We start from the raw sequence: 17,738 nt of genomic DNA, 5'->3' as shown, positions 1-17,738 counted from the left end.
TGACTAATACAAAATCTGAAGAGTCACATATTTATGCACAATACAGCACAGGAAAAATGCAATAGATGAGACAAGTGACGTGAAGCAGAACTATCAATATGGGAGAGGGAGAAACATAAATATTGCTCCAGTTCATAGATAAAGAGTCCGGACTCTTTATCTATGAACTGGAGCAATATTTATGTTTCTCCCTCTCTCATAATGATAGTTCTGCTTCACGTCACTTGTCTCATCTATTGCATTTTTTCTGTGCTGTATTGTGCATAAATATGTGACTCTTCAGATTTTGTATTAGTCTATGCCTGATGAAGAGACCTGAGTAGTTTCGAAAGTTTGCAATTTGTTACCATCTTTTCAGTTAGCCATTAAAAGGTATCAACCACTGAGGACTCTCAATTCTGAATATTTTTCTATCTACTGGCTAACACGGTACAAAAATATACATCTTTCCTGTATCACTTTTTCTGAGTGAGAGCCGTAAGAAAAGATACTTTTTAGGAATAGTTCTTGATGAACTACTGGTAATAATTGGTGAAGGCAAGCAATCATGAAAGAGCTTTGAGACGCACAAGTTGTGGTCAGTCCAGAATAGCTGAAGAATTCTGTAGGCCTAAGGAGGAATGATAATTCTAAATAATGACAATTACCAAAGGCCAGCCTCAGCAAACACCTTAAAGGTACTGTCACACTTAGGGATGTACCAGCGATCCCGGCCAGCGATATGACGCGGTCAGGATTGCTGGTACATCGCTAAGTGGTCGCTAGTGAGCTGCCACACAGGCAGATCTCACCAGCGACATCGCTGGGGACGGGGGTCGCTACTTACCTGTCACACTAGGCGATCCTGCGTCCTCCTGCCCGGCTCCATGTGCGTTACTCGAAGCTGACGACGAGAAGCAGTCATGAACGTTCTTGCGAAATCAGCGATAGCCAGCGGGGGAGCGGTCGGAGGTAAGTATCAGACAAAGCGATGTCGCTAGCAATATCACTATAACGTCACAAGTTATAGCGATATTGCTAGCGATATCGCTTAGTGTGACAGGCCCTTAAGAAATGTTGAGAGGAGTGGCCCAATAAAACAGTTTCACCCTGCTCTTCTTCAGAAATGCAACAGATGTGTGTTTTGGTTCATAGTTATGTTGGAAATAAGAATACATGGTGCCTACAGTGAAACATGGTGGTGGCAGTGTCCTTAAGTGGAACTGCATGAGTGCTTTTAGTGTCGAGGAGCTCCATTTTATTGATGGTATCATGAATTCACGGATGTACTGCTCTACATTGAAAGAGACGATGTTGCCATCACTATGTGCCTTTGGTAGACATGAACTATACTAACATAATTATGGTCCAAAATGCATAACTGTAGCATTCCTAAAGATGAACAGTGTGAAATTGATTAACCCCTTCCTTACATTGGACGTAGTATTCCATCCATGAGACTTGCGACAAGTCCCATGGATGGAATAGTAGGTCATACGTGATCAGCGGTGATCACGGGGGGGAGCGCCACTGATCGCGGCCAGGTGTCAGCTAATTATCACAGCTGACACCCGGCACTATATGCCAGGGGCGTTCACGGACCACCCCCAGCACATTAAGCCCTGGCACACTGCGATCAAACATGATCGCAGTGTACCGGGGGCATAGGGAAGAATCGTGCAGGGAGGGGGCTCCCTACGTGCTTCTCTAAGACCCTCAGAGCAGCGCGATGTGTTCGCGCTGCTCCGAGGGTCTCCTCCCTACAGGACCCTGGATCCAATATGGCCACGGGGGCCTTCGGTGTCCTGCATGGAGGCGGCTATCTCAGTGCCTGCTGAGAGCAGGAGCTAAGAAAGCCTCCTCAGTGCCTGTCAGATCGCTGATCTGACATAGTGCAGTGTAAAGTGTCAGATCAGCAAGCTGACACTATACAGTAATGTCCCACATTGGGACAAAGTAATAATGTAAAAAAAAAAAATCATATGTAAAAATAAATTATAAAAAATTCCTAAATAAATTTTTAAAAAATTCCCTAAATAATTCTTTTTTGTAAATAAAAAAACAATAAAAATACACATTTAGTATTGCCACATCCGTAACGACTCTCCCTATAAAACTGTCCCACTATTGAACCCCTTTAGTGAACCCCTTCCAAAAAAAAGGCAAAAAACAATGCTTTATCATCATACCGCCGAACATAAAGTGCAATAATGCGATCAAAAAGACAGATAAAAATAAACATTATACCGCTGAAAACATCATCTTCTCCCACAAAAAACGAGCCAACATACAGCATCATCAGCAAAAAAATAAAAAAGTTATAGCTCGCAAAATAAAGCAATGCAAACATTTTTTATATAAAATTATTTTTATTGTATAAAAGCGCCAAATCATAAAAAAATTATAAATGAGGTATCGCTGTAATTGTACTGACCAGTAGAATAAAACCGCTTTATCAATTTTCCCACATGCGGAACGGTGTAAACGCCCCGCTCAAAAGAAATTAATGAAATGCTGGTTTTTGTTAATTCTGCTTCTCAAAAATCAGAATAAAAAGAGATCAAAAAATGTCACGTGCCCGAAAATAGTAATAAAAACGTCAACTCATCCTGCAAAAAATAAGACCTCACATGACTCTGTGGGTCAAAATATGGTAAAATTATAGCTCTCAAAATGTGGTGATGCAAAAACTATTTTTACAATAAAAAGCGTCTTTTAGCATGCAACAGATGCCAAACATAAAAACCCGCCATAAATAGTAAATCAAACCCCCCTTTATCACCCCCTTAGTTAGAGAAGAATAATAAAATAAAAAAAATGTATTTATTTCCATTTTCCCGCTAAGGTTAGGGCTAGGGTAAGGGCTGAGATTAGGGTTAGGGGTGTGTTGGGGTTGGAGTTAGAATTGGGGGTTTCCACTGTTTGGGCAAATTAGGGGCTCTCCAAACTCAACATGGTATCTGATCTCAATTCCAGCCAATTCTGCGTTGAAAAAGTCAAATGGTGCTCCTTCCCTTCCAAGCTCTGCCATGCGCCCAAACAGTGGTTTACCCCCACATATGGGGTATCAGCCTACTCAGGACAAATTGCACACCAACTTTTGGGGTCCAATTTCTCCTGTTACCATTGTGAAAATAAAAAATCTAGGGCAAAAATATCATTTTTGTGGCAAAAAAATGTGATTTTTTTATTTTTATGGCTCTATTTTATAAACTTCTGTGAAGCACTTGGGGGTTCCAAGTGCTCACCACACATCTAGATAAGTTCCTTGGGGGTCTAGTTTCCAAAATGGGCTCATTTGTGGGGGGTTCCCACAGTTTAGGCACATCAGGGGCTCTCCAAACATGACAAGGCGCCTGATCTCAATTCCAGCCTATTTTGCATCAAACGGTGCTCTTCCCTTCTGAGCTCTGTATTAGCGTACTCAGGACAAATTGCACAATAACTTTTGGGGTCCTGTTTCCCTTGGGAAAATAAAAATTGGGAGTAAAAAGATCTTTTTTGTGGAAAAAATATTTTTTAATTTTACGGCTGTACGTTATAAAATTATGTGAAGCCCATGGGGGTTCAAAGTTCTCACTCCACATCTAGATAATTTCCTTGGGGGGGTCTAGTGTTGTGAGTTCATTCTTTGGTTCACCAGTTGTGAGCTCCCCTTCTGGACTTCCTCTGGTGGTGACGGGAGGTGGTGCGGCTGGTTTGATCGGTGGGGATCTGCCACCTGAGAATGAGGATGACGATTGGATCTCAGGATTCTCAGATTGGATTTAAGACAGCCGACTCCCTATTCAGTTGCTGGTGATTCCTTCTGGCTTGTCAGCTCTTGGTTTTTAGCTCTGTTCCAGTCATCTAAAGCTAAGTTTTTCTGCTAATGTTCACACTTGATTTTGGTAGTCTATTCAGTTTTTTGTGTGGTCTGCCAGCCCCGGCTGGGGGCTGAGCTGAATTTCCACTTTTAATTATCAGTATTTTGCCAATTGGCTTTTTGCCCCTTACTAGTTCGGTCTCTTTTCGCTCTGTCTCAGAATATTTCAGAGTGCTGATATAGTGGGAGAAGTCTAGTGACTTCAGGGTTAATTTTGCTATCAGAAGTGTTGGACATTATTTTTGTAGGGTTTTATGCAGGTTGCAGACAGTGTCTTCCCTTTCCTTTCCTGTCTAGTTAGTTTGGGCCCCATCATTTGCTCAACCTATTTTCCTGCCTGTGTTTGTGCCTTCATCTTGTTTCACTGTCAGTACATGTGTGGGGGCTATCTATTCCTTTGGGGTCTGCTCTGGGGCAGTTAGTTTTCCCTTTTCTTGCTTTAGGCTTATGTAGTCCTCCGGCCGTGGCGAGGCATCTAGGTTCATCGTAGGCAAGCACCACGGCTACTGCTAGTTGTGTGGTAAGATCAGGGATCTGCAATCTGCATAGTTACCAACCACTCTGGTTTTCTGTGGCTTAGCTTGTTTTGCCTTTTTCTCCTCGGTGACCCATTCATAACAGTCTAGTTTCCAAAATGGTGTAATTTGTGGGGCATTTCCACTGTCTAGGCACATCAGGGGCTCTCCAAACGCAACATGGCGTCCAATCTCAATTCCAGCCAGAAAGGTCAAATGGAGCTGCTTCCCTTCTGAGCTCTGCCATGCACCCAAACAGTGGTTTACCCCCATATATGGGGTATCAGCATACTCAGGACAAATTGCACAATAACTTTTGGGGTCCTGTTACCCTTGGGAAAATAAAAATTGGGGGTGAAAAGATCATTTTTGTGGAAAAAATATGATTTTTTTAATTGTACGGCTGTACATTATAAACTTCTGTGAAGCCCTTGGGTGTTCAAAGTTCCACATATCTAGATAAGTTCCTTGGGGGGTCTAGTTTCCAAAATGGGGTCACTTGTGGGGGGTTTCCACTGTTTAGGGACATCAGGGGCTCTCCAAATGTGACATGGCATCCGATCTCAATTCCAGCCAATTTTGCGTAGAAAAAGTCAAACAGGGCTCCTTACCTTCTGAGCTCTGCGCCGAAACAGTGGTTACCCCCACATATCAGGTATCAGCGTACTCCGGACAAATTGCACAATAACTTTTGCAATCCAATTTCTCCTGTTACCCTTGGTAAAATAAAAAAATTGGACCAGAAGTAATTTTTTTATGAAAAAAAGTTAAATGTTCATTTTTTTTAAACATTCAAAAAATTCCTTGAATGTGGTTTTGAATGTGGTTTTTTGACAAAATTTTGTGTTCGGTGAGATATTAAAATCTTACTTTTCTAAGGGGGATGGGTACTCATTTATGCAGTGCATATATATTATATACTGTATTTGAGATCTATATACCGTACTCCATTATATTTTACAGGATAGCTCCGGTACCATGGGAAGACCTTTTTTCCTTTTTAGGGTAAGTAGTTATCATATGTTCTGACTTCAATTCAATAAAACACTATATTTATGACCATTATCTGCCTGTGATGTTTATTAAAATATTGCATGGTTAATCCCTTCTCCCTTCACAATATCATTGCTGAGTGCCTTCATTAGGTAGTGCATGTCTCCTTCCAATTGTATGAACAGCCAGAAGTTATGTAATTGATCAACATAAATGACATGTTTACAGAAAAAATGGACATAATATAAAAAGGGCAACTATTTAAAGTGATTGTTAGACTTTTGAAAACAATTGGCAGTTATACATTCTTCTATTTTTAAATATAGATTTATTTTTTGGAATGTGCACTCAATGAGGTTGTCCAGTATTAATCTGTTGACAACCTATCCTATGGACAGATTATCAATATCAGATTGGTGGAGGTCTGGAACCACAGATCAGCTGTTATTTGCTCCATTGACTTCAGGGTTGGGGAACCTTTTTTCTGCCAGGGGCCATTGGGGTATTTATATCATCACTCGTGGACTGTACACAATTATCAACTTGAAGTCATAATTATCAACTTGAAATGTATTCTACTATATTTGGTCAAACATTTACGGTAATTAACTCACTCCCAATGTGATGGCTAGAACTGCTTCTCTTTGGTGAGATGTGTTATGTTAGGTGGTATTGATGATGTTGCTACTTGCAACTGCTTTTCCAGATATGTGAAGTCAATTCTTTGCGATGAATTTTGAAAAGATCTCGCAGCAGTAAGTTTTGAACACAGGTATATATTACATTGCATGTCTCCTCACAGTGAGAAATTCATCAATGCCAATGTAATATTTATGGAACTCAGGCAGTTCGGGGTCTGCAGTGTGAAAATCACATAAGAAACACCAAGAATGCTTTATAAACATCACATAGGAGATACCGACTACTGCATATACATCACATAAGAGACACTGAGGCTGCAGCATATACATCACATAGCATACACTGTGGATGGGGCATGTACATCACAGGAGACGCTTGGGCGTAGATATAGCTCATGAGATGCTGGGGGCATATATATCATAGGAGATGCTGAAGCACATACATCACAGGAGGGGCTGAGAAATATACTGTATACCACAGAGGGCTCCAGGACTTCCTGTGATATATATGCCACAGGGTCTCCTGTGATATATTTACCCTCATGTATGTGTGTCAGCCCCTCCTGCGCTATATATATATATATATATATATATATATATAATCCCAGCATCTTCTGTGATATATATGCCTCCAGTCTCTGGGATATATGGATTACAGGAGGGTCTGCTACTGCTGTTGTCATTGATGGGATTGGAACGCAGGGTGCGCTGACTGCACCCATAAAGTACGTCCTGATGCTGGCACAATTCACGACGTAATCATTCATTGCACATGCCACAGCATTCAGTAGTGAATACTGCAGATGCATGCTCACAGTGTCTGGAGCAATTAAAAGGTCGTGGCCTACGTTTTGCTGGCCGCAGACCCAAGCACTGCGATCTCATGCTTGAGCACTGCGGTACCTGGGAATCTGCCTGGAGGCCTAAGAAAAGACATTTATGTCTACAGCTAGAGGTTTCTCACCCCTGATTTACTGAAATAGAAGATAAAGGTGCAGAACACTGAAGAAGGACACTAAACAATGTACACAGCCAACTCTGTATGCCATTTACATTTGGTCCCCAACTGGTAGCTCAGTCCCCCTGTTGGATTCTCCAGTACCAGATCAATGGCGTAATTACTGCTATTGCGCAGTGCCACACTTAGAAATGGCACAAACACACATTTGATAAAATGATACCAGTAGAAAATTGTTAATTTTAAATGATTTGACAGATAAATTTAACCTTGAAGGGCTTATTGTTAGCTCAGCTTTCACAAATGTTACGTATTTCTTTTCCCTTTCTGTTCTTTGCCTATGAGGAAATTTCCACAATGTAGTTTTGATGATTTTTTTTAATAAAAAAATATAATTTTTTTCCTACAATTTTTGACATCCTACATGTGTTTGTTTTAATCTGTAGCATTCAATCTTTCCAGACATATAGTATTCTAAGTAATAATTACATTCTCAACATTTTTATATTTGAATAGCCTAGAAATGGAAGAAAAGTTTCCATAGAGGAACAGTAATACTTCCATACTTAAAGGTATGCCGGAAATGTGCTTCCCAGAGCATGCACCAGCAAGGTAACAGGCTACAGACCTCCTGTATGTGTAGTCTGATATTAAACACATGTGATATCCTACTCCCTGATAATGATTGAACTTGTATTTATAATATGTTTGCGCTACTTTCTTTACTGCTGGGTATGTGTTGTTTGCACAAGTAATAGGTTGTATAGTTGGCGAATCCTGTTAGCTCTGACTTTTCTTTTGCTGAGCACTGCACCTTGTCTTCACTCTGATGTCACCCACAAGTGTAGAAATATCACAACCATTAGACAGGGAAGATACAAAAGGACTTTACATAGTAACATAATTAGTAAGGCCGAAAAAAGACATTGATGTGGCTGGCAGTCAAACAAAGTTCAGGGGAGTATGCAGTGTTGGACTTGAGTGCCAAGAGCCCACAAGTGATATTGATTCTAGGGGCCGACTTTTCAGTGATATGAAATATTAGCTTATCCTTGTTCACAAATTTGCCTATGCTTCTATATGCAGTGGCATGTAAAAGTTTGTGCACCCCTGGACAACTGCGCATATATGGCCTTCATGGAAGAGTCATCAAGATAAAATCTCTCCTGCTTCCTCACCATAAAATTCAGTGTCAGAACTATGGAAAAGAATATCTAAACAAGCCTAATGCATTTCAGATACATGTCCCGTGGACCTATGAGGTTAAAATAGAACTCATTTTCCACAATAATCAAAGATACGTGTAGAGTAAAAAGAGGGCAGAATTTCATGAAGAGAACATCTCGCGAACCACTAAGCATTGAAGTGGATTAATCATGCTTTGTGATTGTGTTGCACCAATGGTATGGGGAACATTTCACGGGTAAAGAGAAGAATGGATTCAATGATATTTCAACAAATTCTTGATGCAAACATAACACCATCTGTAAAAAAGAAGTTGAAAAGAGGATGGCTTCTACAAATGGATAATGATCCTAAACACAAAATCTACAATACACTACCACAAAAGTTGCAAGATGAACTTTTTTTTCAATGGCCCTCACAGTCCACTGATCTGAATATCATTGAAAATCTGTGGCTAGACCTCAAAACAGCAGTGCATGCAAGATGACCCAGGGATCTCACAGAACTGGAAGAATTTTCCAAGGAAGAATGGATGAAAATCCCTCAAACAAGAATTGAAAGACTCTTCTGTCTGGCTGAGAAAATGAGTTTACTTGCTGTGATACTTTCAAAAGGAGGGGTGCTACTATTTACTAACCATGCAGGGAGCCCAAACTTTTGCATCTGCCCGTTTCCTTTTTGTGATTCTTAAAATGTAAAAAATGACAATAAATATATTTTTTTGCCTAAAACACAAAGGAAATGTGTCTTCTTTAACTTCAGGCCTTTTACAGATCATTTCGTCTTCAACTTGCTTAAGTGTTCACAATAACAGTAATTTTGACTAGGGGTGCTCAAACTTTTACATATCACTGTAACAACAACAGGAAAGTTCACTTGTGGGCCAATCCGAACCAGCACTTATGAATGGAAAAACAGTTGGCAGTTGGTGATAGGCTTAACATTAAGAGGGGTTTAGATTTATAACTTTGGATGAAACCATTGAGACAATTGCCATCCACTAGCAGTCATTTAGGATGGACATATGGCTTCAAAATTTACAAGCTAGAGATCAGGTTGAATTTAATGTGGTGGAATGAAACCAATCAGTTTTTCTGATGAGTGCCCAAGGTCAAGCTGCTGTGTTAAAGAGAACATTTCTTATGAAAGTAAAAGCAGAGGTTTTTTTAGAGGTGATAATTAGTATTTAAAGCATATATCTGTCACAGGGAGCAGTCATTGTTGAAAGATTGTAAACCTGTGAGAGCATGGTCCACCATTACAACGGGTGGTGCTAGAGACACTAGGTAAGCGGGGTTCAGGGAGTCATCAAAGGGCCAGAATAGTGTGTCATCAAGTGTCCAGTGAGTGATTTCCTGGGAGACAGATGAGAAGTTAGAAAGATAGGATGTAGACTGCCGTGGGCCAGAAACATTAGTCAAGCAAGGCCAGGCTGCAAACAGAAACTTGAGAAACTGAAACAGAAATTAGGAGAGATGTGCTTAGAGACTGTAAGATGTGGCTTGTGGTCATAATCTAAGTGCAGTGCTGATCTTTAGAAAGAGGTGCACAGGGTCAAAATCAGTCCAACGTTTGTGACTGAGGTGCCCCTTCTACAGTGGGTACAGAAAGTATTCAGACCCATTTACATTTTTCACTCTTTATTTCATTGCAGCCATTTGGTAAACTCCCCATCTTGACTGAAAAAAACCCAGAAATGTAGAAATTTTTGCAAATTTGTTAAAAAAAGAAAAACTGAAATATCGCATGGTCATATGTATTCAGACCCTTTGCTCAGTATTGAGTAGAAGCACCCTTTTGAGCTAGTACAGCCATGAGCCTTCTTGCGAATGATGCAACAAGTTTTTCACACCTGGATTTGGTGATCCTCTGCCATTCTTCCTTGCAGATCCTCTCCAGTTCCATCAGGTTGGATGGAGAACGTTGGTGGATAGCCATTTTCAGGTCTCTCCAGAGATGCACAATTGGGTTTAGGTCAGGGCTCTGGCTGGGCCAGTCAAGAATGGTCAAAGAGTTGTTCTGAAGCCACTCCTTTGTTATTTTAGCTGTGTGCTTAGGGTCATTGTCTTGGAAGGTGAACCTTCTGCCACGTCTGAGGTCCAGAGCACTCTGAGTAAAGAGGGAGACACAAAAGCGCAAATAGGGTCTTATCAAATGTTACAAAGAGTTGTCCACCAAGAGAACTACTCACCTGGTGAGAGTGAAGGAAAGACATTTTAATGGCGGCTGCTGCAGATCCACAGGTCAGTGCAGGACCTGGTTGAAGCATGCACTTCCTACCTAAGTGTCCAGAGCACTCTGGAAGCGGTTTTCATCCAGGATATCTGTACTTGGCTTCATTCATGTCTCCTTCAATTGAAATCAGTCGTCCTGTCCCTGGAGCTGAAAAATACCACCATAGCATGATGCTGCCACCACCATGTTTCACTTTTGGGATTATATTGGACAGGTGATGAGCAGTGCCTGGTTTTCTCCACACATACTGCTCAGAATCATCACCAAAAAGTTCTATCTTCATCTCTTCAGACCAGAGAATCTTATTTCTCATAGTCTAGGCATCCTTCATGTGTTTTTTTAGCAAATTCTATGCGAGCTTTCATATGTCTGGCACTGAGGAGAGGTTTCCGTCAGGCCACTCTGCCATAAAGGCCCAACTGGGGAGGGGTTCAGTGATAGTTGATATTGTGGAACTTTCTCCCATCTCCCTTTTTCATCTGTGGAGCTCAGCCACAGTGATCTTGGGGTTCTTCTTTACCCCTCTCAGCAAGGCTCTTCTAAGGGCCCCATCACACATAGCGACGCACCAGCGATCCCAACAACGATATGACCTTGTCAGGATCGCTGGTGTGTCGCTACATGATCGCTGATGAGCTGCCAAACAGGCAGCTTCACCAGCGATCAGCACCAGCGACACGCGGGTAACAAGCTACGCACGTCGCTTAGTTACCCACTGTGTACCTTAGTTACCAGCGCGCTGGTGTAGGGAGCTGGTAACCAAGGTACTCATCAGGTTTCTAAGTGGCTCGCGGCACTTATAAACCCGATGTGTACGTTGATTACCAGCTCCCTGCACCAGCGCGCTGGTAACTAAGGCACACATCAGGTTTCTAAGCACTGCGCGCCGCTTAGAAACCCGATGTATACCTTAGTTACCAGCGCCAGCTCACTGATCGCTGGTCTCCTGCCTGTCACACGCAGTGATGCGTGCTGGCCAGCGGGAGACCAGTGATCAAAAAAATGTCCTGGCCATTCCAGGACGATCAGCGACACCCGGCAGGGGGGGCCGGTCGCTGGTAAGTGTCACACACAGCGATCTCGCTGGTGAGATCGCTGTTGCGTCACAAACCTTGTGACTCAGCAGCGATCTCGCTAGCGAGATCGCTGTGTGTGACGGGGGCTTAACACTATTGCTCAGTTTGGCTGAACAGTCAGGTCTAGGAAGACTACTGGTCATCCCAAACTTCTTCCATTTAATGATTATGTAGGCCACTGTGCTCGTAGGAACCTTGAGTACTGCTGAAACTCTTTTGTAACCTTGGCCAGTTCTGTGCCTTGCCACAATTCTGTTACGCGGGGCTTAGGTCAAAGAAGGCTGAAATACCCGGGGCCCCTGCGGAGTCCCTCCAGCTAGGGAAAACCCTGTCTGACCCTCAACCCAGGGTTTTTGCTAATGGTGCAAATGCCTGAGCCTCCAACCTTTCCTTATCTCCCGCTCAGCCCTAAGCTGAACCCTCCACCCTCCACCCAGTGAGTCGTCAAACCACCAAAGCCCACACAGTAATGACAGACAGGGAGAACTTAAACCACACCGCGTCGCATACACACAGGACAATACCATAATGTGAACAGGGCAAAACAAAACACAAATATAGGAAGGCGAAAAGGTAACAACGGATCATACGCCACCAGATACGAATTTCTCTCTCCAACACCTCTCCAGACCGGAACCACTTGGCATAAAACACAAGCTATAATCGGCGACGCCCATAGGCCAGCACGACTATTTAAAGACCGTGGGCGTGACCAAACATCCCACCTGATTTCCAGCTAGATTAACCCCCGATAACCTGAGTAAAATCAAGGCGGTGCCACTGCGGCTATAGTGGACGGAGATGGAACTACCGCTGCCTGCCGGACGCTGTGGTGTGAATAGCGTCCGACATGACAAATTCTGTCTGAGCTCCTTGGCCAGTTCCTTGACCTCATGATTCTTATTTGGTCTAACATGCACTGTGAGCTGTGAGGTCTTATACAGATAGGTGTCTCTCTTTGCAAATCAATTCCTATCAGTTTAATTAAACACAACTGGACTCCAGTGAAGGAGTAGAACCATCTCAAGGAGGAGCACAAGGAAATGGACAGCATGTGACTTAAATATGAGTGTCTGAGCAAAGGGTCTGAATACTTATGACCATGTGATATTTCAGTTGTTCTTTTTTAATAAATTTGCAAAAATTTCTACATTTCTATTTTTTTCAGTCAAGATGGGGTGCAGGGTGTACATTAATGAGAAAAAAATGAACTTTTTTGAATTTACCAAATGGCTGCAATGAAAAAATGAAAAATTTAAAGGGGTCTGAATACTTTCCGTGCCCACTGTATTTTCAAAAAATTTAAAGATAGATTGCTGGATCCCACCAGACTGAAACTCAGTAGACTGACACACACAAGCCTACGTAGGTGGCCCACAGAACGGTGAGCATCCCTAATACTTTTAAATTGTCACTGTGAATGATAGTTGAGAGACTGTTGTTGACATTAGAACCCCGTCACACATAGCGACGCACCAGCGATCCCGACAACAATATGACCTTATCAGGATCGCTGGTGTGTCGCTACATGACCGCTGGTGAGCTGCCAAACAGACAGCTTCACCACCGATCAGCACCAGCGACATGGGGGTAACAAGCGACGCACGTCGCTTAGTTACCCACTGTGTACCTTAGTTACCAGCGCGCTGGTGCAGAGAGCTGGTAACCAAGGTACACATCGGGTTTCTAGGCGGCGTGCGGCACTTAGAAACCCGATGTGTACCTTGGTTACCAGCTCCCTGCACCAGCGCGCTGGTAACTAAGGTGCACATCAGGTTTCTAAGTGCTGCGCGCCGCTTAGAAACCCTGTGTTTACCTTAGTTACCAGCGTCAGATCGCTGATCGCTGGTCTCCCGTCTGTCACACGCAGCGATGCGTGCTGGCCAGCGGGAGACCAGCGATCAAAAAATGTCCTGGCCATTCCAGGACGATCAGCGATAACCGGCAGGGGGGCCGGTCGCTGGTCAGTGTCACACACAGCGATCTCGCTGGTGAGATCGCTGTTGCATCACAAAACTTGTGACTCAGCAGCGATCTCGGTAGCGAGATCGATATGTGTGACGGGGGCTTTAGATTGTGCCTTCAACTGTACCTGAGCATCTAACAGAACTTGTCACATTGAACTGCATTTACAATCTGTGGCCGGCACGGTATAGAGGAGGAGAATCTGACCAGAATAATATATAGGTTTGTAGGAAAAGATTCAGAACTTGTATTTTATTCCTTGAAATCTCTGGTGTTTGTATACACATGGATACAGCGGACAGTAATTCTCCATAATAGACAGTTATCACTGCATGCACAGGGAAGACGATCAATCACTAAATAGGATCACTTACTGAACTCATGAATGCATCCACAAGGGATTTCAAAGAATAAAATGTCAGTTTCACTGAAACTTTTCCAACAAAAATGTATATCAATCTGATCAGCTACTTGTGCTGTATAACATCCTGTTGGCAGATCAGATACCATTTTCAACATGTCAGGTTCACTGATGCGCTTTGTACCATTCTGTGCCAAAAGTCCTATCTCGGTGGCCACATGATAAGACATCAGCTTGGCATGAACTAGAATTGTCTTTTAACAATTACCTCTTCACCTACTAATTCTGAACCAACTCCTTCATAAAAAATTAATTGAAAACTCTCATCCAATTTTTCAAGCTATTTCTGAAGCTTGGAAAAAATTTTCTGTTCCAAAAAGAGGCTCTAATAAAGAAGTCATATTAAAAAATTTGACCTTATCAGTTATTTTTCAAGCATCCAATCAGACTATTGACCCCGTTTGGTCTGCACTTGGTCTCAAAAGACTCAAAGATTTATACGATGGTGCTCTTTGTACACCTTATAACAAACTCAAGAATAGATTTCAATCTACTACTCCTGCTTTCTTACAATATGTCATCCTCAAGGACATACTCCATAAGTTCCTTGCTATTTCACCAAGAATTTCTGAACCAGCAGTTAATCTTATTTGTAATATAGATCATAATATTTTCGGGAGTTTTGAGTATACTTACAAGTGGTGTAATAATAACTTTGCAGTGGTCAAGACTCAAAATATTATCAAATGGGAAAACGAATTACATACAATAATTGACCCTCCTGACCTTGAACAGGCATGCTCCCTCTCGTACGCCTCTACCAATTCCTTATCATTACAAGAGACCCACTTCAAACTTTTAACGAGATGGCATTATACCCCTGTAAGTCTCCATAGAATCAACCCTGACAATTCTCCGCTCTGTTGGAGGGTTGTGGAAGGCCAGGAAATATTTTGCATATATTTTGGCAATGTCCTAAAATTGTTCCCTTTTGGAGAAAGGTATCAAATCTTATCGATTTTATCTTAGGAACACGACTTATTTTGTCTCCTCGTCTGGCCCTTCTTTCTCTAGACGCTGACAAAATTGACCCTACTAACAGGCTGTTGATTATGCACATTTTACTAGTTTCCAAACTCAATGTCGCTTTCCTTTGGAAAAATCCAAAACCTCCACAAATTAACGATATTATAGACAAAATTAGCCTTCATCATTCCTTTGAACTGAAATTTGCACATATGCATGATCAATTTGCCAAACATGCTAGGAAATGGTCTAGATGGCTGGAGCTGGTTCTCTTAAGGTCTTCAACCAGAGTGCGCCTGCCTAGGCCCCTTTGGGGTTTTGTCTTTGGCTTGGAACAAATTTAATATATTATATGCTTAAATACTTACCTTTGTAATAGTTCATTGTATAATATGCTTCTGCATTAACTTGTTACATTTTATGTATTCTTTACATTTGGACATTGTTGTCCTTCCTTTTTTCCTTTTCCTTTTCATCTTTCCTTCCCTCCCTCCCCTTCCCCTTCTTCTCCATTTATTAAAACTCCAATAAAACGTTTGGAAACAAAAGTCCTATCTCCTTCAGAGCTTTCATCAATGACGTGTCTGAACCATCTTTATCATCATCAGCTTCTTCTGCTTTGTTATTTTTTTGGTATGTCATCCTTGGCTTTCCAGAGTGATGCTAATTAGTGCCCAAACTGATACAAAGAGGTAATATAGACTGTCTATGAGTTTCAAGAGAAAAGTCTAGATTACATACCTGTGGATCAATTCACTAGAATAACATTATTGCACTGTTTCTTTTACAGAATCACTGAGGATTTCCGGCATGGATTGATCACAGATTATTTTATGTTTAATGTGTTTTTGACTTCAAAGATGCTTTCTTTTTAACAGCTAAACATAATTGCAAACATTACATTACGTTAAGAATATATAAAAGTTATCTGCATTTTTAACATTTTAACAAGTTCTAATAAAGTTACAATGGTAGTAAATTTGTTACAGACAGTGTTTTTAAGTTTTGTGTATTTCAAGATATGCATGTCAGTTTGCAATACAACTGGAGCTGTTCCATTTACAACCATCTCTCCTGTGGGTTTGATAACCAATATACTAATATCATTTATGGAATCTGGTATTCTGTGAATGGAGCTTATGGAGGCTCAAGCAAGAGAACTAGATGTGGAGCAGAGAAAATGAATTACTTTCAACAGTGTATGGTTGCACTCCCCCTTGTAAGGGAGCAATTCTATTAACATTGTATTAGGTGATGTGGATGCAAAGTGGAGCTTGGTTGTGACTTATTAGTTTTGCTTTAATTTTTTCATAATAAAACATTCTCAAAAATCATAATAAAATCTAAAATTATAGTATTAGTTTACCTGCCGTATATTTTATTTTCATTACATTTAATGGTATAAAGTACCAGCGAGGTAATGAAAGGTGATGACATATAACACTTATATGTTCAATGTATTGTTGTACCTTCAATGTCTTGTATTGCAATGTATGCAATTTTCTATAAGGTGCTAATTAATTCTAGCGGCACTGAATAAATTACAGCAGTACATGCATATGATACATACAGCTATTCCATATAGATATCCCATTATTTTGTATTTGTTTTATACTTACACTTTTACATTTGGGAAAAAGGGGACCCAAAACGTTTCTTATAATCTCAAATAACAATATCAGGTAGTAGAATTAAACTAAAGAAAAAGAAGACATGGACAGTATATCTAAAACATACAATGATCTATTGCGACCAAACATTTACAAAATTGAACACAAAGATCTCAGTTTAACATTCTAATCAAACTGCATGAAACCCATTGCCATGTCATGGTGAACCCTTAGTGGGTTCTTAACCTTAAAGGGAACCTGTCAGCTGGAACATGCTGCCCAAACTGTGGGAAGCATGCATCAACCACTAGCTGTACTTTCCCAGCCATGTATGTTTGTCTCTGAAACGCTGCAGCCACCGCCAAAGTGATACAGCACCAACAGGGGGAGTGACAAATGTGCCTTGCAGGACCGAAGCTGCAATGCAAAGCCCCCACGGCTCCAAGTCACACCTTCCCAGAGGCACAGCAGCACATCACCAATGGCAGTCGCTCAGCACCAACACCAATTGAAAGGAGCTAAAACCTCTAAAGGTGAGTATGATCTTATTTTATTATTTTACTTTATAAAAAAAATGTTGGGGTCCACTTATGTAAAAGTGGACAGTTCCTTGAGAGAGATAATCTGTATATCAGGTTTTTAATTATAATAGTACATATTCAAGCAACAAAAAGGGTAAAAAAACATCTACCCTCTTAAACCTTTACCAATATATGATGTACAGGTACGTCACGCCGAGCCCACATCTTTTCTTGGAAATGATGACTGATTTAATCAGCCATAATGTGCCTTTAACAGCCGTGGGTGGAGAAGAAGCTCTGTCCACCGCTGCTAACCTGTTAAATTCCCCCCTCAATCTATGACTGCGGCATTTAACATGCACTGCCCATCAGCGTGCCCTTGAGGTTATCTCAAAGCGCCAATGGGTTGTCCTTATAGCCGGGGATCCTCTGATGACCCCTGTGCATGTCATTACGATACTCCTGTGAAAGCCAGCGCTTAGCTGATGCGCTGCTGTATATAGTATCAGACGTTGCCAGCTTCAAGTCCACTAAGAGGACTATTAAATACAGTAAAAAGTTTTGAAAAAAATAAAAAAACACAAAAGTTCAAATCACCCATTGTTTGCCCCATTAAAAATAAAACAATCGGAAAAATTAAAAATACACATATGGTATCACTGCATTCATAAATGTCTGATACATCAAAATATAATATAAATTAATCCAATCATTAAACAGCGTAACGAGAAAAAAATCAATGCGCCAGAATTTATTTTTTCTGTTTGCCGCAACATTGCATTAAAATGCAATAAGAGACTATCAAAAT

At 41.2% G+C, this 17,738-nt stretch overlaps 1 protein-coding gene across 5 annotated transcripts in view; it reads left to right on the top strand.

Moving 5' to 3' along the window:
- The window catches only part of NMS (neuromedin S), a 51,050-nt gene extending 34,894 nt beyond the window's left edge, over positions 1 to 16,156 (top strand). For 3 of the 5 annotated variants that reach the window (XM_073590468.1, XM_073590467.1, XM_073590465.1), the window contains 3 exons: positions 5,323 to 5,364; positions 7,468 to 7,523; positions 15,590 to 16,156. In XM_073590468.1, the coding sequence (XP_073446569.1) occupies positions 5,323 to 5,364; positions 7,468 to 7,506 (81 nt within the window). In that variant the 3' untranslated portion in view covers positions 7,507 to 7,523; positions 15,590 to 16,156. Of the gene's footprint in view, positions 1 to 5,322; positions 5,365 to 7,467; positions 7,564 to 15,589 lie in introns of all 5 variants that reach the window. The other 2 variants (XR_012234968.1, XM_073590466.1) reach the window with 2 other exon arrangements.
- Positions 16,157 to 17,738: the final 1,582 nt, after the last annotated feature.

Source organism: Dendrobates tinctorius, unplaced genomic scaffold (genome assembly GCF_039654945.1).
Source record: "Dendrobates tinctorius isolate UK_male_01 unplaced genomic scaffold, ASM3965494v1 ptg000117l, whole genome shotgun sequence".
NCBI classification, from domain to species: domain Eukaryota; kingdom Metazoa; phylum Chordata; class Amphibia; order Anura; family Dendrobatidae; genus Dendrobates; species Dendrobates tinctorius.
This window is presented reverse-complemented; position numbering and strand designations above follow the sequence as displayed.